General features: G+C 40.2%; 1 protein-coding gene across 3 annotated transcripts in view; it reads right to left on the bottom strand.

Moving 5' to 3' along the window:
* ETV6 (ETS variant transcription factor 6) overlaps positions 1 to 25,886 on the bottom strand; it is a 298,560-nt gene that overhangs the window by 35,883 nt on the left and 236,791 nt on the right. For all 3 annotated transcript variants that reach the window (XM_074269166.1, XM_074269165.1, XM_074269167.1), the window contains one exon: positions 2,440 to 2,985. In XM_074269166.1, the coding sequence (XP_074125267.1) occupies positions 2,440 to 2,985 (546 nt within the window). The remainder of the gene's footprint in view (positions 1 to 2,439; positions 2,986 to 25,886) is intronic.

The following is a 25,886-nucleotide window of genomic DNA, read 5'->3' on the forward strand; positions in this document are numbered from 1 at the left end:
CCTTCCGATCCCACTGTCTGTCAGCTGAAGAGATGGGGCGGGGAGAACTTTACCTGGTGGACCCGGCTACAGAAGCGGGCCCCCGGCCGTGATTCTGAAGCATCCCTCCCAGCCGACCCTGGCTCCTAACCACCAGGAAGTCCCTAACCGCCGGGCCACTTGCCACCCGAGGGAACCGCCAAAGACGGGCCAATACAGCATGGCAGAGACAACTGCCTCCGAGCCCATCAAATCACAAGGCTGGCTCCAAAATCCTGGCACAGCAGTAAGATCCCTGGAAGCCTATGCTCAAATCCCAGCGTCAGCACTGGCCAACTGCAGAGCTAGCTGGATGGAGCGGGGACTACTGAGCTAGGTTTGGATGAGTTTGAATTCTACCTCAGTCACTCACTTGCTAGGCAAGCACTCCAGCTCCCTTCGCCTCAGTTTTCTCATCTATAAAACGGGGATAATAACAACAGCACCCACCTCACAGGATGAATGTGATCATGAGATTTTATGCACATATAGCTTTGCTAACCTTAAAGTGCTATAAAAATGAGCTATTATTAACCTAAACCTTTGCTAGCTCTGACTTGGGTCATAACTTTGTGACCCTCAGTTTCCTCTGATGTAAGAAGGGGAAAATAACAACAACAACAACAACAATAATAATATTTATAGAGCACTACTATGTGCCGAGTCCTTTCCAATTATTATCTCATTTAACCCTTACACGGGGAGATAGGTGCTATTATCATCCCTGTTTTATAGATAAGAAAGCAGAGGCAAACTCGGGTTGCGTGGCTTGCCTGGGGTCACACTGCTGCTGCGTGTGGGATTTAAGGTCAGGTGCTCCTGTGCCCCAGTGCACGATCTCCCAGGGCTACAGAAATAGGGGCTCACAAAGCATACCTGTCCCTTCCCCCAGTGATTTACCTTTGGCTCCTCTCTCCTCTCCTCATCACTGTTTCCTTTAAAGCACAAACCATATTTTTCCTGCCATCTTTATTTTCTGAACCAGAACTCATGATGTAAATTATTTACAAAGAAAAAGGTGAGACAACACTTGAGCTTTCTGTGGGATGGAGATAAATTTAAGGCTGCAAATGAGGCCTGACAGCTCTCAAAGACGTATGTCGAGGCTGGGGCGGCGGAGCCAGGGCTCCAAAGGAGGGACTTCCCCCATTTTTCCTGGGATTGTTCCTCACCCAATTTTCAGGCGGGAGGGGGGCGGGGGGAAAGGCATCCAGAACTATTCTCAGAGAAATGAAAGCTGCAAAGCGGCTGGAGGGGCGGCTTTCTGGAAAATCTCACAACACCCCCGTGTTAATGGCTGCCTGATAAAGCCAAATAAAAACTGGCCAATGGCAAATCACTCAACTTCCCGGTTAAATGAGGAGGAGCATAAATGTAGTGAAATGGAATGGTCCAGGGCAGCTAGGTGGTGCAGTGGGTAGAGCACATGCCCTGAGTCAGGAGGACCCAAGTTCAAATCTGGTCTCAGACACTTAATACGGCCTAGCTGTGTGACCCTGGGCAAGTCACTTAACCCCAATTACAAAAGAAAGAAAGAAAGAAAGAAAGAAAGAAAGAAAGAAAGAAAGAAAGAAAGAAAGAAAGAAAGAAAGAAAGAAAGAAAGAAAGAAAGAAAGAAAGAAAGAAAGAAAGAAAGAAAGAAAGAAAGAAAGAAAGAAAGAAAGAAAGAAAGAAAGAAAGAAAGAAAGAAAGAGAGGGAGGAAGTGAGGGAGGGAGGGAGGGAGGGAAGGAAGGAAGGAAGGAAGGAAGGAAGGAAGGAAGGAAGAAATGGTAATACTAATAAATAAATAAATAAATAAATGAATGAATGAATAAATGAAGTGAATTTTTTTTTTTTATTTTCCTTTTTGCTGAGGTAATTGGAGTTAAGTGACTTGCCCAGCGTTGCACAGCTATCAAGTGTTTGAGGCTGGATTTGAACTCAGGTCCTTCTGGCTCAGGGCGTGTGCTCTACCCACTGCACCTCCGGGCTGCCCTAATAAATGTGCTTATTATATTGTTGAAGCTACAGCTCATATTTCTCCCTGGTTCAATTTCTTGCCTTGGTTAAAGCCAATCTGGGAGTGGTTTCCTTTAGCCGAATGACCCCGGAGCACCTGCCCTGGAAACCAGGGCCCTAATTATTCTTCTTAGAGGGGAGAGCCATGCCGGGCTCACCACCTGAGGAGGGAAATGACAGGCCTGGCTCTGGGGGAAGCTTCTTTGGGGGCCCAGTTGAGACCTGGGGCCGGGCCATCAGCCCGGTCACAGCCTTTCGTTTTCGGTGCTTGTGCTCGGCGCGTCTGACTCCCTCGTCCCCGGCCCCGGGCCCTCTGGTTGTGGCAGGGCCACTAGCTGCCCCTCCCAAGGCCTCCCCTCAGCCACTCTGGAGGCTCAGCGACACAAGGCCACGCGAGGCCGGCGCACGAGGCGGCTGCTCACCTGCTATTCTCCCAATGGGAATGGTCTGCTCCTCGGGGGGGGAGACCGACACCATGATGTGGTTCATGTACGCCAAGTCTTCCCGGTGCGACAGGTTGATGGGCTTCCCTTCCCTATGGAGTCCGTCCTCCGACAGCCTGGACTGTTTGAAATCCACCGAGTGCCGGGGGTTCAGTATCAAAGGGTGCATGATGGGGCTGGGCATCAGCTGGATGACCCGAGTGTTCTCTTGCCGAGGGCTGGATGGCTTGGGGTGGGCTTCGGACGAGGGCGGGCAGTGGTTGTTCTCCATGGGAGACACTGACAGAGGGTAGGACTCCTGGTGGTTATTCTCCTGGTGAAGCCTCGGGCCCGGGATCCTCTCGGACGGGGACAGCCGCCGGATCATGTTGTCCAGCGGGGAGCGGATGGGCCGCTGGTCGGGGTCTGGCGAAGGCCGGTGGTTGGTGGTGATGGGCGACCTGGAACGATGCAAGAGTTCAATGGTAGGAGGGTTGTGGTGCATATTTTCCACCGTTGGCCTCGAAGATCTCTGGATACAATTATCTGGGGAAAAAAAGAAAACAAACAAACAAATGAGTAAACACAAAACAAAAGCCTGCATGAAGGATGGGTGAAAAGACTGAAAGAAAGCAGTCCGGACTCTCTCTGTACTCTCCCCAGGAGGTCAGGGTACTCACTCCCAGAGCTTTTTAATTATAGAAAGTGCTTCTTTACATGGCTCACATACTCACGACTCTTTCCCCATCTCCACACAAACCAAGACTTCCCACAAAAATTTAATCATACATTAATTCCCCATAAGCACAATAAACTCCAGGATCCAGGCTCAGGCCTTCTCTTATTTCACCCTCCTCTTTTTAATAGCTGCTTTAAAGAAATGCAGAATCTTAAAAAGAGTTAGAAGGGCGGTGGAGGTTCCACCCAAAGCTGTCCGTTTCTTCTTCTTTAATCCCCTGAGTCAGTCACGGCTCCTGCCTCCTGAGTCTTTACACAAGCATGTGCTATCCTGTAAGATGGCCGTCATTTATTTGCCCCCGCTCTTTCCTGGATGGGAGCTCTGCCTTATCTAAATCTGGTATCTGCCCCAGTTCCAAGGAACTTAGGAAATATTAGTTAAATTCAATTTTTACAATACCCTGGTAAGGCAACTAATATTCCTCCTTTTACAGATGTGATAAACACAGAGGGGAGCAATGACTGACTAATTCATAATATAAAACAAAGGCGGGACTGAGAAAAAAAGGTAGTTTTACCTACACAATCAGAGACTTTGTTTAGTCCGAACAGTGGGACAATATGTCAAATGTCCCTGACTTCACTGATGTGGTATTTCCCTCTACAAATCCATCTATAAATTACTTAAGTCTTCCATCATGCTCAGAGAGGCTTAAGTTACTTGCCATGGTCACATGGGTAGGAAAGTTTCACTCCTGGAGCCAAACCCCTATCTTGCTCACCCTGAATCCAGCATTTTAAAAGTTCTGGGCTATGTGAAATTTATTGTAACTGGATTAAATTCTAGCTGACTTTTAGTCTTTAGGCACTGATAACAAAGTGGGGAGTAGGGCCTCCTCTCCTCAACTCAACTCACAAACTCCTGACCATTTCCTCCTCGACTCCCCATCTCTGAGGAAGGGGTAGGAGCCCTTCTCAGCAAAGCCAGCCTCTCCTCCCTTTCCCTGCCCTGAGGAAGCTGGCTGCCATCAGCCCTTCCACTCCCTCCAATCTCACTCTCCTTGAACCCTCTGTAATTTAGCTTTGGGCTAATCAAGTTAGCAGCTTTTTGAGGAAATGGTTAAAGAGGCAGCTCGTCCAGGTCAAATCTGGTTATTAGAGTCAACGGTCAGTAAGTTCTTACTGAGTCTGAAGCACTGTGTTAAGTGTCAAGGATAGACAGAAAAGTAAAAATATGCCCTCAGGCCTCAAGGGACTGGCATTTTAGCCTAACTATGGGATGTTCACTTTCATTTTTAAATAGAATCAGCATTTACATTTGCACTATATAACTAAAATGGCCTTAAAGTGACTAACTTCTGGATACCTTCTGACCTAGAGATACTAGTACCCAACTTAGATCCCAAAGAGATAAAGAGAAAAAAGGTTCATGTGGGCAAAAATATTTATAGCACATAAATACGACATATATAAATAAATATTTTTGTTTTAGCAAAAAATTGGAAAGTAATTGGGGAGAGAGATGTTTATCAATAGAAAAATGACTGAGCAAAGAATGACATCAGAATGTAATGGAATATTATTTTCTTTAAGAAATGAATTGTGCACAGTAACAGCAATATTATAAGAGTGATCAATTCTGATCCAGACAACAATCCAAAGGACCCATGATGAAAAAGGCTACCGGCTCTACAAAGAGAATTGATGGGAGTCTGAATGCAGACTGAAGCAAGAAAATTTCTTTCTTGATTTATTTGGGGGGGGGGGGCATATTTTCTTTTACAACATGGCTAATATAGAAATATATTTTGGATAATTTCATATGTATAATTGATATATTGCTTGTTAGTGGGTGGGGAAAGGGAGGAGAAAAAAAGAAAATTTGGAACCCCAAATTTTAAAAAATAAATGTTAATTTTTAAAAAAGCTTCTATTGGGAAATATTTAATGAAATAAAAATATATTGAAACAAAAGAAATGATGAAAAGGATTGTTTCAGAGAAACCTAGAGAGGTGCATGAACTGATGCAGTATGAAATAAAAACCAGGATGATAATTTTTACATTATAGTAACAATATAATGAAAACAAATAACTGAAGGATTTAAGAACTCCAATCAGTGTGTGTGTGTGTGTGTGTGTGTGTGTGTGTGTGTGTGTGTGTGTGTGTGTTTGTACACAAATATACACAAAATATATTTAGATGCTTCGTTATATTGTTTATGCAGGTTTTATGCCATTAAAAGCATAGGCTATAAGTGTAACAGCAACAGCCGAAATAGGGCTTCTGGCTCCCTTCCCAAGTACCACAAAACGGACTTAGGATATGTACCATAAAAAGTACCCTCATATCAATTTTTAAACAGATATTCAGTTGTGGGGAGATGATGCTCTTGAGCCACATGTAACAAGGCAGAGAGGAAGAGACCCTGGCATGCTGGCCTGTGGGTGTGAGTATGGGAAGGGGCTGAGCTTAACAAAGCTGCCCGCTGTTGGAAATCCTATTATGGACAGGGGGAAGGCCAGGAAGTACACCATGGCTAGTACCTTCATTTTAACTAATTGTTTTTGTTAATTAGGTGTAAGTTCAGCAGTTCTGACTTGTTAAAGGGGTATCAGTGTAATAAAAATTCTTTAATGTTGGTACCCTAGGGCACAGTCCATCCCCCCCCCCCAATTACAGGTCTTAACACAAGAATTCCATAACTTATGTTTGCCAGCCAGAATGAAAAGTTAAGATTTTGTATAAGTATTTTTGTAGGATAAGTATTATTTTTTTTTGGGGGGGGGAGATAATAATATTAGCTTACATTCAAGTAAAATGTACACATATTAGTTGAGCTGCTCTTCCATATTACTTTATGGTTGTGAAGCATGGGGTACTATAACTGTCATTTCCAAAGAACTAAAATTTGGGGTTGTTCTGAGGGTACAAAGAAGTGTGAAGATGCCATACAGCCATAGAATTGTATATAATTGAAAAAAGTCAGGCTGGTCTTGTGGGGAGGCCCAGAGATCTGACTTATTTAGGTTTGGGGGAGAAACACAGTCATGGACGAGAGCTGTGCCAGCTGGATAAGCAGGTAGGGACGGATTGAGGCAACGAGTGCAAATCATCACTCTCATTTTATAGACCGAAATCTAAATGAGCTGCCTCTGGTAGTGAAGGGGCAGCGCTGGAATTCAATCCCAAGTCTTTTTTTTCCCCATTACTTTCTTTACACTTTCCATTACTCAATGGTGACTTTTCCAAAAGCCCGAGACGCTGAGGCAGGATCTGAATAAAAAATACAACTGTGTAATGTAGTTGTCCCAAAGCTTAATAAATTTCCTTTCAAATTCCACGTCCAGATGGTTTCTATCATCCCGAGTTATTAAAGCTTACACATACACAAAGATTTTCTGAGAAGCATGTATCCTATTTCCTGAACCCGTTTCCCTCCTTACAAATCTCAGAAAGGAAGCGGCTCCTCGGTCAGCACCCTGGTTACCTGCAGGCATTCTTTGAAGTGCAGGGCTTCAAAGCTGGCCGTGGGTGGGCGTACCCAGGGCAAGCGGTAGGAAGTCTGGGAAGGCTGGGGAAGGAAGGCAAACTTTCGTGCCATGCTCAAAGAGGAAGTGATGTGATCTCCTGTGGAGAGTCCACTCGGGTCCTGCCCAGCTTTGGGAACAGCTTTTATCCAGGGCCTTGGATAATCCACTTCAGCTTTTTCTGGTGGCTGAGGCGCTATCTGGGCAGGAACACACCCTGGGAGAATGTGATTTATTTATTTTTCCGAGATAACAACTCAGAAAGGAAGTACTTGATGAAGATGATAACATTAATGGTAAAGAATTGGACCCGATGGTATTTAATTGCAGGCTCCTAGTGGTCTGGGACCTAGCCACTCTCAAGGCTAAAAGGCCTCCAATCAGACTTTCTGAGCTTTGTTTCAGTTTGCAAAGCAGGCAACCACGTGCAGAGTGGGTTATGACATTCTTACCCGCTGCCTGCTGTCTCTGTTATTATAAGTTGGCAGCAGGGTATGGAAACTTAGAGACCAGAGCCGGCAGGCAGAGACGCTCCGGACACAGGAAATACACGGAGCGGACAGTGGGTGCATTAAATCTCCCAGATGTAGGAGTCCTCTGTCTAAAGCAAGATTTTTTTGGTCTGGCCTTGATGTCTGGGTTTGTTATTGGTGACTTGCCCAGATGGAAAACTGGGAAGGAATCCACGTCGCCGCTTTCGTTTGGAAGTTCCCAATATAGGAAGGGAAAACAATAATGGATAAAACCTAACATAAATTTGTTTGTGCGGAAAACGAAGGTGGAAGAGGAAGGTTATTCTTGATGAATAATGACGACAATAAGCATTTATAGAGTGCTTTAAGTTCTACAAAGTGCTTTCCACCCATCTGTGTCATAAGTAACGTAGAGTTTTTCCAGATGAGGAAACTGAGACTCTTACTGATTGACTGATGTGTCAGTGATCACAAAATTAGGAGCCTGAGGTAGAATCTGAAGTCAAATACCCTTATTCCAACAATAAACACAATCATATTTCTTTGTAGAAATCTTATGTAAATGTAGAATATCCTCTATCAAATATTTTTGAATAAATATATATTTTTAATTTAATAGGGAGGGAGGGAGGGAAGGAAGGCAGGAAGGAAGGAAAGAAGAAAGGAAGGAAGGAAGGAAGGAAGGAAGGAAGGAAGGAAGGAAGGAAGGAAGGAAGGAAGGAAGGAAGGAAGGAAGGAAGGAAGGAAGGAAGGAAGGAAGGAGGCAGGCCTAGGCCTTATAGGTGACTATTACAAGAAAACAAAACATTCTAGTCTCTGTTGACTTTCTTTCTCCATAGGAATTAAAGATATATTTTCTAGGCTCATTCCCTTTTGTTCATCAGAAGAGATCCTTTATTTAAGATTCATTAAGATTCAACTTGAATTGTTTCTGTTATAAATAATAGCCAACAAATCCCAAATGCTTTTTAAGGTCTGACTAATTCCATGACTTTCAGACTAGTAAATTTCAGATTTTTATTTAGAAAAGCAAAAATAAAAAGTAGTCAAATATTTTCTCCCAAAGCTTTAGATTAAAAAAAGAAAGAAAGAAAAAGTCAGAGATAATGTTAATGATACCAACATAACTCTCAGACACCTGGGTGCATAAGATCATTGATTTGGAGAAGAAATGGAACTCAGAAGGTTAATTCCCTCATTTTATCGATGTAGAAATTGGGATATAGAGAGGTTCCATGATTTATCCCTAGTCACATGGCTAGGAAATGTCTAAAGTAGCATCTAAATTCAAGTCTTCCTGACTGCAAGGCCATATTCTAACTATTCCTTCATCCAACTACCTCCAGTTTATTCTCCTCCTTTCTATACACTTCCAAAGCTATTTGCTTCTCAGAACAATTTTTAAAAGATCTAAAGGGATTGTGAAAACTACAAACGCTTACCATTTCCTAGTTATTCTTTTACCTCTCCAGGGGCTAGAAAAGATGTTTTTAATTCACAGAGAAAAAGGGAGGCAGAGTCCTAATACTTCTCCCCTTCTTTTTTGGGTCCTCCCTATAAGGCCGTACCCTCATATTCTCCTTCCCAGCTCACCTTCCCCTTGCCCACGTCTTGCAGCTCCTTTCAGAGCTGGTGATGAGACATGGCTCTGTGACTTTCCACTGACCCTTTACCCACCCATTTTAGTCTGTACATCTCAATAACTTGCCAACTGTAACCAGTTTCCTTTGCAAGGGGAGGAAACTGTCCCAGTCTGGAGTTTATGATTCATACACATTTGAGGTCATAAACAAGAAACCAGAGGTTCCTAGAATTTCAAAAGCAACAGTGAAAGGAGCTAAAAGAAAACTTCTAATTTCCAAGGTTCAAAGGCTTAAAATTCATTGGCACTCCGCTGAACTCAGCCTAAACAAAACCAGCTATCTGCAAGTTTCTCAGAATGGGAATAATACACAAAACTGCATAAAGGAATTGGCTTTCTTTCCCCAGGCTCCAAATTACTGTAACCTCTACACCTTAAATACTGTAGTCTATATACATTGCCAGGTATACCCTACAGACGGGTTGAATGTATACGGCCTTTGAATTGGGACTTAGGAGAGCCAGGTTCAAGTGCTGCCTCAGAGGCTCAGCTGTGGGACCCTGGCCAAGCCTCTTCCTCCTGCAGAATGGGGATAATAATAGCATCTAGCTCTCTGGGCTGCAGTGAGGATTCAATGTCTTTACATCACTCTGCAAACTTTAAAGCTCCATGCAAATGCTAGCAGTTATTTAGTTCCTTCTTAGGGGAGATTGTCTCTTTTATTGTCCCACAGACTCTGCTAAAGCAAATCATTTTTTATCCAGTCTCAATAAAAAGGTGGGATAGGACAGTTATAGAATTTGGTGACTAGATTTTCTTAGACACAAGGTGGCCTAAATAGGATCACGTTCGGGAAATTATATTACCCACACCAGGTAAGAGGAAATGGAGAAGGAAAATAACCAGGGAATCAGAGTGGTTCTAGGATGTGGGCAAGCACAAAAGTGGGGCAGGAAGGACAGATGATGGGAGGATCCCACCCACTCACTGCAGGTTTACCAGAATGGATGGTACTTGCCAGAATATCGAAGCATCTTGTAATGCTTCCTGGTTGCTCAAGCAGTATCCTTCAATCACATGTTGAACCATTGAGGAGTACAGGGGGATGAAGTCATAGGCCCCAAAATAAAATTGAAGGGAAAGAAAAGGAATGAAAGAAAGAAAAGAGTGGGGTGTTTGATGACAGTCCAAGTATATGGCACATTGCTAGTCTGCTTTGCCTAAGATAGGACCTTTAATCACCTAATAATAGAATCACATGGTCAAAAGGTGTGTGGAGCCATTAATTAATTCAGGATTCCTCAAATTGTGAGTGGAAGCTACCAGGACACTGTCAGGCGTTCCAAGAGGCTCCTGGACCGTGAGGTAATAAAACACTACATAAATAGTGACCAAGCTACAAAGGGATTACGTTACAGAAATTCAGTGTCAGCCACTTCAGACCCTTGGAAGGGATTCCTGCACAGAAACAATATTCATTTCCATTTAATAAGTGTCTGGGGCAGCTAGGTTGCCCAATGAATAGAATATCAGGCCAGGAGCCAGGAAGGCCTGAGTTTAAATCTGGCTGTAGCACTTACTATGTGACCTTGGAAAAAAAAATCATTTAACTGTTTACCTCAGTTTCCTCATCTGTGGAAATGGCAGACTGCCCCACTATCTGTCAAGAAAGCCTCAAGTGGAGCTACGAGAAGTCAGACACAACTCTAACGACTGAACAGCAGCCACATTAAGTGTCTACCATATGCGATCCACTATGCTGGTGGCTAAAGATGATAAAGACAAAAATTTAAAGCCTACAAATAAGAGATCTGAAGAGTTGGAAAAGTGACCAGAGAGACGACCGAGTCTCCGAGACAAGAATTCCCCTCTTATCCACTAAGTGGTCAGTGAGCCAGTGTGAGTGACTTTACTTTGGACAGCTCTGAGTATCAAGTTCTTTCCCCAATTCAAACCTCAATCTGTCTCTGTTTCTAGTTCGATAAGTAGAGTCAGCCAGAATAGGTCTAATCCCTTCTTCCAAATGACTGCCCTACAAAAACTTGGAGACAGGTATCGTGCCCCCTGAGACAGCTTCCTCTGGACCAGATGGTGCAGCGAATAGAGCGCTGAACACAGGCAGGAAAGTATGAGTTCAGTCTCAGACACCTACTAGCGCTGTGACTCTCAGCAAGTCCCGTTAACCTCTGCCTGTCTCAGTTTCTTTGTCTGTAAAATAAGGATATTTGCGCCCCTCCTTGAGGGCTACTGTGAGGATAAAGCGAGAGTTTTTATAAAGTACTTTCTAATCCTCACACTGCCACATAAATGCTAGTATTATTCTGTTGTTGTTACTAGTAATATTAAATTAGTATTCAATATTCCCAGTTTCTTCAAACTATCCTTGATCCCAAGGCTGTGGGCATCCCATTTATTTCTCCCCTTCTGGATGTGTTGCAGCTTATCATCAAGTGTCTTGCCCTATTAGAGTTCCTAGCTTACTTGGAGGATACAACTTGGGCCCAAACAAGTTTGGAAACACCAGGGAACTTGAAGAGGAAGAAAGCACTTTCAAGTTCCCATACTGGGAGGGTTTCTGCAAGAAAACGGCATGGGGAGTTGAGAGGAGGTGGCGAGGGAAGGAAGAACAATCTAGGTACAAAGCAGAGCTTCTGCAGATGAATGCACCTTGGAGACCAGAGAGGCACAATGTCAAATTGGGAGAACAGCGGGAGTCTAATTTGGCCAGAGCACAGGTGTGTACATAGAGTAATAAACCTGCAAAGGTGAGAAGGAGCAAGACTCTAGCATCAAAGCTAGAAGCAGCTAACTCTCGCATCAAATACAAAATCATTAGGCTGGTTCTGAAAGTCCTCCACTTTGTTCCTTCTCACCTTTGCAGGTTTATGGCAAATTATTCTCCTTTCACACCTTGTGTTCTAGCCAAATTAGATTTTTAAATGAACCTGTCATAAATTTGTGCAGTGCAGACTGGAGAGGGGAGAGATTGTAAACTGAGTGATAATGTGGGAAGCTATTACAGTAACTTAGGTAACAAGTGACAAAGGACCTGAACAGATGTTTCCAGGATGCATAGAGAAAAGAGAATGAATTCAAGAAATGTTGTGGAGGTAGAGTTACCATAGGATTTGGTAACTAACTGAACATCGGTGGACAAAAAAGAGGCTGGGATTGCTCCAGTATCACAACACTGTAAAATTGGTGAAGGAATAAATATTTATTCATTAATGAATGAATTCATTGATAAATAAATTAAAAATAACAAAAAATTGTTAGCTCCCATCCAGTAGATATTTGTATAGTGCATAATTACTTGAGTAACTAGTAAGATAATATGGCCCTGGATAGAAATTTAAAAAGAATTTGGGGAAGGGGGAAGGATTAAAGGGGAAGATAATGAATTCAATTGGGACATGTTGAATTTGAAGTGTTATATAATGAATTAATCACTGGATCAAGATTGAAGGAGGAAAGTGTGGCAAGAATATAAGTGATAGACTACGGTAGGTTTCTAGGTTAGTATATAAAATCTACTTTATCATTATTAAGAATAATAACTGTCAAATTTCTAAAGCATCTATGTGGCACAGTAGACAAGAGTGCTAAACTTGGGAGTCAGAAAGAAGTGAATTCACATCTTACATCAGACACTATCCACTTAACCTTTCTCTGCCTCAGTTTCGTTTCCTCATCAGTAAAAATGGGAAATAATAGCAGTGTCTGTAATTGTGGATAGAGAGCGCAGGCTTAAAAAAAAAAAATTTATACCTTTTTTTTCCCCCCAAATGCATGTAAAGATAATTTTCAATATTCATCTTTGCAAAACCTTTTGCTTCAAAATTTTCACCCTCCTGCTCCCTCTCCCTCTAGACAGCAAGCAATCTGATATAGGTTAAACATGTGCAATTCTTTTAAGCATATTTCCATATTTGTCATGATACATAAGAAAAATCAGATCAAAAAGGGGGGGGGAAGCATGAGGAAGGAAAAAAACAAGCAAGTAAACAAAAACAACAAAGATGAAAATACTACGCTTTGATCCACATTCAGTCTCCACAGTTCAGAGAAGGCTGGCTCCTTGAGATCTATGGAAGCATTCTTGTTTCTGAGATGTACTTGCTGGCACAGTGGAGACAGCCCTGAATTTGGAGCGAAAAGTCTGGAGGTCCAATCCGCTATGTAGTACCTGTATAACCTTGGGAAAATATGCTTAATTTCAACTATCAGATGAGACAGGACGAGATGGTCCCTAAGGTCTCTTCCAACTGTAAGTCTATGATGATCTGATTCCCTGATGGAATGCTTCTTTCAAACATCCTGAAGTGCTCTTAAGGCAACATCTATTATTCAGATAACTGACTGGTGAAGATAGTAATGGAAGGAAACATATCTGTGGGTTGGCTTCTTTCAGTCCCAGTGTCCTAGGGTGGGGGAGCTGTACCTGATGTCAAGGAGGGTCAGCGGAACCTTCAAATGATACCCACTTGGGTACCAACAAGGGCTTTTACATTTATTTATTCATTCCTTTATTCAAAACCTATTATAGACCACCTGGTTTATATAAGGATCCGTGACAGGCACTGAGTAAGACCATCCTGTCCTGAAAGGGGTCAAGGCCACGTCCACAAATAAATTAAAAATGTGATAGTACAATAAAAGAGGAACAGAAAGGTCATATGGGTTCAAAGTGGAGGGATCTCAGGGGATTTGTTGTTGAGTTGTGCCCGACTCTTGGTGACCCCATTTAAGGTTTTCCTGGCAAGGATTCTGGAGTGGTTTGCCATTTCCTTCTCCAGTTCATTTTCCAGATGATGAGCAGAAGCAGACGGGGTTAAGTGACTCACCCAGGGTGGTACAGCTTCTAAGTACCTGAGGCTGCATTTGAACCAGGAAGATCAGACTTCTTGATTCTGGGCCAGTGCCCCACCTCTCCCCCACTGGATTTGGGGAATTTATTTTACTAAGTCTTTACAAAGTCTTCAGGATGAGGAAGGGTGGGATTTGAGATAAATTTTGAAAGAGAAAGGAATTAGAAAGGTAGAAATCAGGGCTCTTAGGTGTAGAGGTTGGAAGAGATCAGGTGATTATTTAGGCTAATCCCCTCACTTTGCACAAAAAAATCCCAAAGTCCCATCATGCTAAACTGCTTGGGAAGGCATTCCAAATTCAGCAATTATTGTGACCAGAGACACAAAAGAGGTACTATAGGGGAGAGCTTTTGAAATGATGGGAAAAAACTGAGGTATATAAAGTCTTTGTGATTCATTTTGGACCTGAAGTCAAGGAAGATCTGAATTCAAATATGGCCTTAGATATTAGCTGTGTGACTTTGGACAAGTCCCTCATACCCTAGTCAGCCTCAGTTCCTTCAACACTAAAATGGGGTAATAAAAGCACCCACCTCACACATAAAAGCACCTTTTTGTTCTGAGGATCAAATGATGTGCTGTTTGTAAAGTGTCTAACAAAGATTAGCCTGGTTGCTTTTCTTATAATTCATTATATCACCAGAGGTGGAGAAATGACCAGAAGACGTGTTTCCTATTCTTTCTAATACACCACATTGATTTCTCAGCAGATCAGAGGAGAAAGGAGTCTAAATGTTGACATGTTGGGGTCTCAGGATATTTAATATCCCCAAAGGCACAGTCTTTCTCTAGAAAGCTGAGTTGGATGGAATCTGACGCGCTATTTCCCAGAAAGCATTAACCTGGACTGATCCAGACAGCACCTCCCTCACACTCCCCAAACTTTCAATGACAAGAGAAAAGAAGGAAGGAGACCCCAAACAACACTTAAAAAGTACCATTCTGCCTCTCCTAGTATCCCTCTTAACAAGCATCTAGGAACAAGACTGATATACTCATGTCAAATGATCCAGCATCATATAAATATTATTGTTACGAGTAGTAGGGTAACTTTTTTAGTCTCAGTCTTTCATTGTATAAAAGGTATAATTTGTACTTTATCTATTTTACAGAGTTGTAGAGCTCAAATGTATGTGAAGCCCCATCACTGTTAAATACCTCAGCAGCAATGCCAGTGCAACCAAAGGCTCCACAGATTGGCAAATCCCAGTCCTAGGAAGAGGAACGAAAGTCGGTCTTTCCCCATCCCACCTCCCTGCTCAGTTCCCAGTCCTGCAGTTACACAATGTCCTGATGGTAAGTATGTTTGGGAAACGGAGAGTAGTTAATTTAGTTTTGCTCCAGTCCGAGATGGAAAGAAAGGGTATTGTGAAAGACAAGGCTAGAAAGTTAGGTCAAAGATAAATAGATTTCAGTAAGAAATCTCAATGAGACTATTCAGAGACATGTGGGAAGATTTATACTAACTAATAAGCTTTAACCAAGTAGAACCGAGAGAACAATATCTATAACAATATAATGGAAGAGATTTCAAAGATGACGACTGGATAATTAAGAAATCATTGAAAGTGCTAGAATAGAGATAATGAAGCATTGTCACAAAGAAACATTAAACATGGAAAGGTTGATTTTTTAAAAATGTCTGATGTAAACAAGTATCATAGATAATGGTTTTGTTTTTTCCCCCATCTCTTAGAAGTCAGAAAATGTTCTAATAAGGCATGGAGATGGTTGTTCTCATGCTGAGGGACCTTTCTCCGGACTTTTAAATGATGCTGATTCCAACGTGGTGGGTGGAAAGTCCATGTGTTTGTTATATCTCCTCCTCATGACATCACAGGCCGATGATCTTTACTATACCTTTTTGATATCTTTCACACCATTGTCCCTTTCTATCAGTAGTATTTAATTTAATTTTACTTTTTTCAATTAACAAACCTCTTTTCTTTCCCAAAAAAAATTTATCTCAAATCCCACCTTCCTCTTCATGAAAAATTTTCTTGCCCTTCTACTTCCATGGGGGGAGGGGAAGGTTGCAAAACCTTTGTAACAACTATTCCGTCAAGCAATACAAAGATTTACATTTGCCAAGCTCCCCAAAGAGTACATTTCATTCTGCATTTTAAGTTCATCATCTATATGTCAAGAGGTGAATACCATAGTTCAATACAGGTCTTCTGGAATTGTGTTTGGTAATTGTATGGATCAAAATTCTTAAGACTTCCAAATTTTCTTGATCATGTTTTTTTATAAATTATCTTCTGGTTCTGCTCATTTCATTCTCCATCAGTTCATTAAGTCCCTCCAGTTTTCTCTGAAACCATCCCTTTTTGTCATTTATTTCATCAAAAGCAGAATCTCATTTCATTCACATACTACATTGTATTTGACCATTTCCCAAATGATAGACAATACAGTTCTCAGTTCCTTTGTCACTATAAAAAGTCACTACAAATTATTGTTGATAATATGATATAATCTATTCATATGCTATTCTACAATGGAAGGCAGTATAACATCGCTGAAAGAATGCTGATATTAAAGATGAGCTTTGTTTCATGGAATAATTTGAAAGTTCTATCCACTTAAATATATACATATGTATATGTGTGTATACAAACACACACCTGTATGGATATATAGAAAATGCTATATAATTCCCAAATGCAATCCAGCTTGTCCTTCTATTCAATTTTTGACTCAGTTTGTCAGTCTTCAGTGGCTTTCTAAAACATATATACCATCCCTAAGAATTCAATGCTTTATAGCATACAGTCTGCACAGCAGGTATTCTTCATCCACTTTGTTTTTCCTGCATAAATAATAAGTTGAATCTCTTGAGTGAGGATGCTCTGGGAGTTGATGCAATCAGCATGTCATGTGCAAAGAAGAGCACTTATGGGAGCACTCTGTTTAGATTTGGCATTTTGTGAATCATACATAATCCCCTTTTTATGCCTTAACATTAATAATCCGAGGATTATGAACAAGGTTATTTCTATTATACTTTTCAAGGAATTTTAGGTTCACAGATCTGGGACTAGAAATTACATTAGAGGTCACCTAGTCCAAATCCTTCTAGGGATGGAAATTGAGGTGTGAAAAGATTAAAATGATTTTTATCAGATTAAAAAAGGAAATAATTAGCAGAGTTAAGATTTGAATCTAATCTTGATTCCAAATTCAGCATTTTTTTTCCTGTTGCATGACATTGGTTTTTATGATTTTTAACACATGCATGAGGGCACCTTATTGAAGGCTATAGTCTTGAGAGCAATAGTATTCCATTCTACTGAATCAAGTGGGTTTTATTGTCAAAGAAATATAAGCGGATATTTCTTGCGTTTGTTGCACATTTTGTTCAGCTGTGTGACAGATGTGATCCATTATAGAATACTGTTTACAGTGAAGCACATAGAGCAGTGGGTAGAACCAGGAGTTAAGGAGACCTTAGTTCAGACTTTGTTTCAGACATTTACTAGGTGGGTGACCCTAGGCAAATCGCTTAACCCTGTTTGCCTCAACTTACTCATCTGTAAAATAAGCACACTTATCTCCCAGAGTCACTGTGAAGATTAAAATGAGGTGACATCTGTACAAGATGTACACTTGTACTTAAAAGCACTATTTTTATTTTTCTGGTTATTTTCAGTCATGTCCGACTCTTCATGACCCCATTACTCTTTCTCTGGTAAAGAAACTGGAGTGGTTTGCTATTTACTTCTCCAGCTTGTTTTACAGATGGGAAATTGGGGCAAATAAGATGAAGTGACTTGGCCAGGGTCACACAGCTAGTAAGTGTCTGAGGCCAGATCTGACTTTTCTGATTCCCGGCCTAGCACTCTATCTACTGCCCCACTTATTTGACCTTATAAATGGTAATCATCATTATTATTATTACTGTTGCTATTCTTCTAGCATTATAAAAAAAAAAAAAACAAAACTTGCCTACTCCATCCTCACGCTTTTTATTAAGCATGCTCTTGATACACATGTTTTCTTTCAAAAAGATTTTGTTGAGATGAGAAGCAGGAAAATGATATGATAGTTAATCTAGTCATATCCTCATGAGCACCTTTTTAAAAAGTGATAACACTGATTTTTTTTTAAGACTATTTAGATTTTTCTGCCTGTTGAGATATCTTGAGATTTGATCTTTCAACTCTTTTAAACGTTTGTCACCTTCTGCGTGGTCTTCCTTGAATTATCCTTGCTCTGGCCTGGCTGCTCTTCCTGTTTTTGTTTTCCTTACTGCCATTTCTGTTTTCTCATATGGCACCACCAGGGCTGGTGACATCTGAATCCAAGTGTGGTAATTCCACTGTCATGGATGGAGATAACAGTTGTGTGTTTTTACTCACTGTGGGAACTCTCCTAATGAGAGAGTTTTCCCCCAAACATTTGCGCCTCACCACTGTGAAGATGATCTTATTTCCAAGCATCTTATCTCAGAGTTACAGATAAGGAAGTTTCCAAAAGGTTTAGGATAATACAGCTAAAATGTTAACTTTGTTCTTCAAATTTCAGGTCAACATTCAAACCTTTCTACCATATTGGTTCTCAAGGTGAACAGGGGGTTAAAGGGGTTAGGTCAAAGCACACCAGTCCTACTATTCATTCAAATCTTTTTTCATTAAGTTACTTATTTCATATACTATGACTTTTCCTCAGCCACTCACCATTTTTCACAGATGTCTAACAATGAAGGCAATGGAATGGGCAGTCAAGAAATAGTGCATTCACAGCCAGAATTGTGCTTTTGGTGCTTTGTTTAGAAACATAATTTCCAGAAACCCCATTATACCTGAAATCAGGCACTGCATGAAATTAAGTGACCCTTGCAGTGATGCATGCAAACAGAGTCTCTGTGTTCATTAGTGTCATTCTCTAATTAATCCATGCAATGAGAGAAAGGCTTGCCCACAGATGGTTCTCCCAGCAGAAGCACAACTGGGCCTATGAATAAGGTTTAGGAAGAGCTCTGAAAGTAAGCAAGCTGAGTAGTTTTTCCTACTGATGTGTATTGTTGTAAATGAGAACAAATACCAAACACACTCATTTGTAAGTCAAATCAGACTTGGGGGGGAAGGAGAAAGGATTTGTGCAGTGGTGATACCATAAGCCTCCAATCACAGGAATTTTAAAAATACCATATGGGAATTTTCTTTTTTAGAGGGGGGTGAATATATATATAAGAGCTGCAAAGAGAGGATAGACTCTTCTTTCTTCTCCAAAGTAGATTTTTGACAATTATGTAAGCCCAAAATGTCCCTGGGAGAAACAACAAAAGGGAAAAGAAAAGGAAAAATGAAATAAGGATGGAGGAGGGGAGCGATGCTAAATTTAGTTAGAGTGAAAATAGTGGGATGGAGGGGGAAAGAGATAAGTAGAAAGTACACAAGAAACACTCATTTATTTTACAACAGGAAAGCCAAGCTACCTGCTGTGAGAGACAGCACAAATTAGTACTGTGATGGTGCAGGATCAGGTTCTGAGTTGTGAATCATTAAAACAAAACATAACAACAACAACAACAAAAAACCCATTACATTTTCCAAGCAACAAAAACAATATTAAGACTTCCTCCCTCCACCCCTCTTGCTAATGGTCAACAAGCTTAAGAAAAAAAACCCAAAGAACATGAATTTTAGTTGCCCAAACATTTGGATGGATAAAAACACAATCACCAACCACAAGCCCAAAACCAAGCTGTCTGCAGGTAAAGCAAGAGAAAAAAAAAAAAAAAAAAAGTACTCTCAGGATTCTTGCTATCACCTGGGATAATGACAAATTTCTTGAGGGAAATTGCATTGCTGCTTTTGGACTTACATGCTTAAATGGAACTGTAATCTTACCCATATGGATATTCTTTCTAATTATGCAGCTCACAATCTATCCAGGTCCGCCCATTCTACCCCAAGTAGAAGATGTGTCAATCTATCCTTTATCTTGCTTTCTTCATGAGCAAAGACATGTCTCTCTCAGTAAGATGCGTACAATTTGTGTCTAGGAAACAAAGTAAGATGCAAACTGTCCTACCTAGGACTTGACAAACATATAACCAGGCAGACCTTAATAATACAGGTAATAACAACAGAGATAGAAAAGGCTGATAATATGTACAAGTGCTTAGATTGTCAGATGCAACCATCAGAGCGAGCCAATGAATCCATTATGATCTCAAAGTGCAATCAAAAGAACTGTATAAGTAAGAACTATGTAAATGCAGTGTGTCAACAAAGAAACTTTGAACAAATGGGAAAAGTCACGCAGATTTGTTTGTGGAAATGAAGAGGTTTTCAATGATAGCAATTCAGAATGAGGTTCATTTGCCACCAAAAATATAATCAAGTCACCCATACAGGGTTTGAAATTAGTGATCAATGTAAATTACTCAATGATATATGAGGAAAATGAAATAGGTCAGTGAAGGCTGTGAAAATAGAATCCTATTAAAAAAAAAAAACAACTAGGTGCATAAATACATATTACAAGGCATTAAACTACTATAATGATTGAAGGTTATAAAAAATTAGCTCACAGTGAAAAATTAACAAGACATGTATGACCTGACGACATCAGATGTTCGCCATTTTTCATGGACAGATGACGACAACTTCCCGTAATACAAATAAAGAACTCAAAATATCCTGGACTACTCAACCAAAAGATACGACTAGAATCAAATCACCATGATTCAGGCCAGTTCCAAAGGTCTTGTGATGGAGAGACCCGTCTGCATCCAGAGAGAGAAGAATGAATGCGGATCACAACACAGCATTTTCACCTTTCTTTAAAAATTATTGTTTGCTTACATTTTGTTTTCTTTCTCTTTTTCTCCCCTTTTTTGATCTGATTTTTCTTGTGCAGCATGATAGTTGTGGAAATATGTATAGAAGAATTACACATGATTAACATATATTGGATTACTTGATGTCTAGGGGAGGAGGTAGGAGGAAGGAAAAAAAATTGGAATACAAGATTTTGCAAAAGTGAATGTTGAAAGTTATCTAGGCTTATGTTTTGAGAATAAACACCTTTAATTAAAAAAAAAAAAAAAAGAATCAGATCACAATCATAGTCTATTACCTACAATCACCCGCACATAATACTTTTTCTCCAATTCTTTTACAACAACCTTTCATTTAAAGAACTTTTACAGCAGACTGTGGAATGTGTGTATATATATATATATATATATATATATATATATATATATATATATATATATATATATACACATGTGTACACACATCTTGCTTTCTAGACACATACATACATACAGAGTTGGATAGAGATTTGTGTTCAAACCATTTCTGTTTAAACTTCCTCTAAAAAAGTGAGCAGAATGATATAAAAGTGACAATAGCTCATCACTCATGAAGTAAGGAGAGGAGAAAGAATGGAAAAATAAGGGGATGCTAGGCAGGGGGAGGCTTAATGGGGATTTTGTGTGCTCTGAGACTTCTAGGGTAGCTGTCAAGATGCTGCAGGAATCCTGCCTGAAATACTGGCCAACTGGGCTCGGTGATTGCAATGATTGAGTTAGCACCCTAGCAAGTAACTGCTCCTTTGAATCCAATCAATAGGACAGGGTTTGCAGGCCACTTGGAACCACTGAGATAATGAGCTTGACACACAAAAAAGGCAAAGCGAGCGGCGTTTCTTTATGTTCTGATGCCATGAAATAGAAAGATAAATTACATCAATTCTGAAACACCAATAACCCACCTGCTAAAAATTCCTTGGTGTGGATAGGGCTGACCATAACAGGAGACAAATCATGAATGTGCACAAAATGAAATGAATATATGAATGCTTTTATTATGTGCCAGTTTTAAACCATACTAAAACTGGAAACAGATCTTACCAGGCATAGACAAGGATTTCATACTGCTTTTTGCCGGCAATAATCTCAGTTCTAAGCTAAGTTAAATCAATGTAATAGATCAATTCAAGGTCACTCACAAGAAATAACTTCATTCCTAAACCTAGATTAGATAAAATAAAAGCAGAAAATGAGGAATTATTTAAATCTGAAAAGGGAAAAGCCCTGAACCTATGGACACTGAAAAGCTGCACAAAGCACAAATTCCAGAGGCATGACCTAATAATGAAACATATGGCAAAAATAATGCTATTTCAAATGATTTGGAAAAAAAGAAAAGGGCATACTCAGAATGGAATTCTGAAAATTCCTTGTGGAGTTTTTTGGGCATGAATTCAATGAATAGATCAGTCACATTAAAATAATAGAGTAGTTCAAAAAAGCTGCTATCTTTTACAACCATATTCTCCCATAGTATTTGACAGAGAGTCAAAAAACATTTCAGGACCAAAACACATAAGATATATGCCAGTGCTCTAGTATGGACCACATGAGGAAAAGTAGAACTATCTAAGAGTTTCTACAAAAGAATGGTGTATAATACTTTCGCGGAAGAGGCAGCTTGAGAAAACTACTGACAACTGAAAAACCACTGGATTGCATCAATGTCTATCTAGCAAGCAGAAAGTTTGGGCAGCAGAAACTATGCCCAGTTAAAAACAGAAAATAAAATTACCTCAAAAGTCCCTGATACCTTTAATCAATAATTAAAAGTCAAAAAAGTTAAGGAAATAGGAGTCAAAGTAGCACAGAGAACACAATAAACAATGCAATAGAAATAAAACCACAATAAAATAGGGTTGAGAAGCCAAGAAATTAGAGGGCAGAGAGTGAACCCCTGAAGAAGGCTGAGGCAAAAATCTTTGGTCTGGATAATCTAAGAAAGTTTAAGATAAAAAGAAAGCAAAAAAATAAAATAAAATAGATTACACACAAGACAGAAAGTTTGCGTATGATTAATATAATGAATGACAGACCATATCAAGACAAGAAATTGTAGGTTTTCTTCAAAACTGGGAAGTGGGAGGGCTAGAGAAGATCCATCATCAGTATAAATTATGCTCACGTGGAACCTGGGTGAGCTGCAAAAATATGGCATCTTTTGGGTACCCAGAAAGACACCACCAAGCAAATGGAAGCTCATTATCCTGCACAAACCAAGAGATGACAAGTCTCTCTATTACAGTACGGCTACAACACTCCCCAAAAAGATCCTTGTGAAATGAACAAATGCAGAACTATTCCCTCTAACCACCCAGACGTCACACTGATCCATAAAAACTGAAGGGCAACGTTTGAAATACATGTGTTTATATTAAATACTCCTCATCTCCCAAGTATTTGGAGGGGAATGTTAAATTTTTCTGCTTGGCTTGTAAAGATCTTCCCAATCTGGCCACACCCTTTCTGATTACCCGTCGTGACTTTTTCACTTATTTTATGGTTCTGCCAAACCGTCCTTCTTCCTGCTCTTCACACATAATAACCCATCTCCTGCCTCGATCCTGTGCAATGGCTACCCTTGCCACCCCTCACCCCCATTCCTAGGAGGCATCTGTTCTTCATCTCCACTCTTCAAATATCTATTTTCCTTAAAGCTCATTTTCCTTTACATGAAAATTTTCTCAATACCCTTAGTCAACTTGCATACTCTTCCCTCTCAATTTGTTCTGAATTTATTTTTTACATAGTTTTATTAAGTTATTTAGGTATGTGTTGTCACCTCTGAGAATGTAGGTTCTTTGAAGACATCCATCAAATGTTTTCATTTTTGTCTTTGTATTTTCAGCACCAAGCAAAAAGCCCAGCACATAGCTGGTGCTTAATAAACTCTTATCAAATGATGACTAATTAAATGGAAAGCTTTCAACATATAAAGAAGATCTGACGGGAGAACTTAAATCCACATGATGAAAAACATGTTATGTGCTCCTGGAATTATCCTTTAGATATTTTCATTGAGCCTACAGAAGATGAGCTCACTTCCCTTACTTCTCTTAGTCAACTGCAAAAAATCAAACACGCCCACAATCATTTTATGCACCTGTGCAATTGTCCGTAGAACGTTATAATATGCAATAACAATAGCAGGAAAGTGATTTTTTTTTTCTTTAACAGAATCCCATCAAAAAGGAGGAGAATGAAAGAAAGTAATAAGAAGATGTAATAAATAATGATGATCATAATGTAATAATAATTTATAACCTATAAAGTGTTTTCATTACACTCAATCAACCAATCAATCAACATTTAGTTAAGCATCTACTCTGTGCCAGGTACTGGACTAAGCGTTGGGAATAGAGGCAAAAGACAGTCCTATAATTGAAATGGGAATATCTTTCTCCCCATTTTACAGATGAGGAAACTAAGTCTTAATGAGGCTCAATTAAAATGGCTTGTCCATGACTGCAGAGATAACAAGTGGGATAGCTGAGGCTTGAACCCCAGTCCTTTTATTCTGGACTCCATTGTTCTTTTCACTAGACTATGTGCTTTATGGATATAATTACAAACAGTCCACATCAAAAGAGGCAACATTTTTTATGTCTGTGATGGTCGGGATTTATTTTTGACACGTACACATAAATATAGTGTGTTTTCTCCTGATCTCTCGCAGTCCTTCCCCTTTAATCCATTTTCTGTGTAGCAGGCCAAGGATCTGTAAGATCAAAGGCCTTGCTAAAATGGAACTGGTGAATCCTGTTTCTTCGAAAGGGGGAAGGGGAAAATCCTTTCCTTTTGCTATTTAGCAATCTCATTTTTATTCCCTCTTACATAAAATGATGACAAAAATATTTCAAATCATAGGACCCAAGAGATGAAGAGACCTTCTAGGTAGTCTAGGTAAAGGTAGTCCTAGTTCAGCTCAATGATCCAATGAGTTAATAATAATAATAATAATAATAATAAATTTGTGCTTAATAAATGCTTGCTCCCTCCTTGAATACAACACAATGCTTCTCTTTGTTTCCCCGGCACTCAGTGGCCGAAACACAGCAGGCACTAATAAATGTGTGCTGACCAACTGAACGCTCCTCTGAAACAGGAAATCCCTTTACCATGTGCCTGGAACCAGTCACCCAATCTCTACCTTAAGACTTTCGGTGGGGAAAATCTGCTGTCTTCTGAAGTTGCAAATTCCAGCTTTGGACACTTCTTTCATCAGGAAACATTTCCCAACACTGAATCAAAACCTGCCTCCTGGTAACTTCACCCCTTCTTTCTTAATTCTAATCTCTGGGGCAAAGCAGAGTGAGTTAAACCCACTGTAGACAAGATAGCCCCCCTTCAAGGACTCAAAATACTTAAAGATCTGACAGAAGAACTGAAATCCACATGATAAAAAGCACATTATCTACCATGGAATTATCCTTTGGATATTTTCCATGAGCCTCTAGAAGATAAGCTCACTACCCAGTACTCTTAATCAGCTACAACCGCTCGTCTTCAAGCATTATTTCAGCTGATGATAGCATGAACGGGGGATCTTTTACCATCTGCTTGAGCTCTCCTGGGTCTGGATGTACCCGTACATGTGCCCTTGGAGAATGAAAATTCCCAGAGAGCAGAGGCTGTTTCACTTTGGTCCCCAGCACCTAATTCAGGGTTTGGCACACAAAAGGAACTCAATAACTGCTTTTTGAATGTCGGTTGATTCATCTTTGTATTCCCTTAGCACTTTGAAATTCAATTCAATTTAATTTTATTAGCAGTTTTATTAAATAGTTACTATGCAAGTGCTTGGTGCCGGGGGTACCCCCCAAAATGAAGGGGTTGGGTCTTTGCCCTCAAGGAGTTTATATTCTACTAGGGAATACAACGGGTAGAATGCTAAATAAATGTCCGATAATTTGTGGTCAGAGAGAATACTAAAAACTAAAGGGATGAGACAGGCTTTGAAGGAAGTTGTGTTCTAAGAGGGAAATGCCCCTGACTCAACTCCTCCTTCATGAACTAGGTCTCCAGGCAGGTGAGGCAACATGTATGAAGACAGAGGTGGGAGATATGACACGGTCAGAGCTAGGCTTTAGGAAGATTACTTTGTCAGCACTAAGGAAACCAGATTTGGGGAAGGTGGTGGTGGGAAATGGGAAAGAATAGAAGCGGGAAGACTGATGCAATAATAAAATAGTAAATGCTCAATAATTATCAGTTCAATCAAACACTCAACAAGCATTTAAGTTCCTACTTTGTGCTAAGCAAAGGGAAGATAATGGCAAAAATGAGACAGCTGTTGCCCTCTGCATAAAAGAAGTAAAAGGTAGCTTGGGGAGAATCAGGATTTGGGAAAGTGACATGAGGTGGAGGTGAGGAAGGAGTACACAGTCCAGGTAAGGGGGGTAGTGGTAAAGCTAATGATAAAGGCATGACCGATTGACCGAATATAAAAGAACAGAAACCACACGTCGGGTAATCCATTAGTTGTTC

Source organism: Sminthopsis crassicaudata, chromosome 5, assembly GCF_048593235.1.
Source record: "Sminthopsis crassicaudata isolate SCR6 chromosome 5, ASM4859323v1, whole genome shotgun sequence".
NCBI lineage: Eukaryota > Metazoa > Chordata > Mammalia > Dasyuromorphia > Dasyuridae > Sminthopsis > Sminthopsis crassicaudata.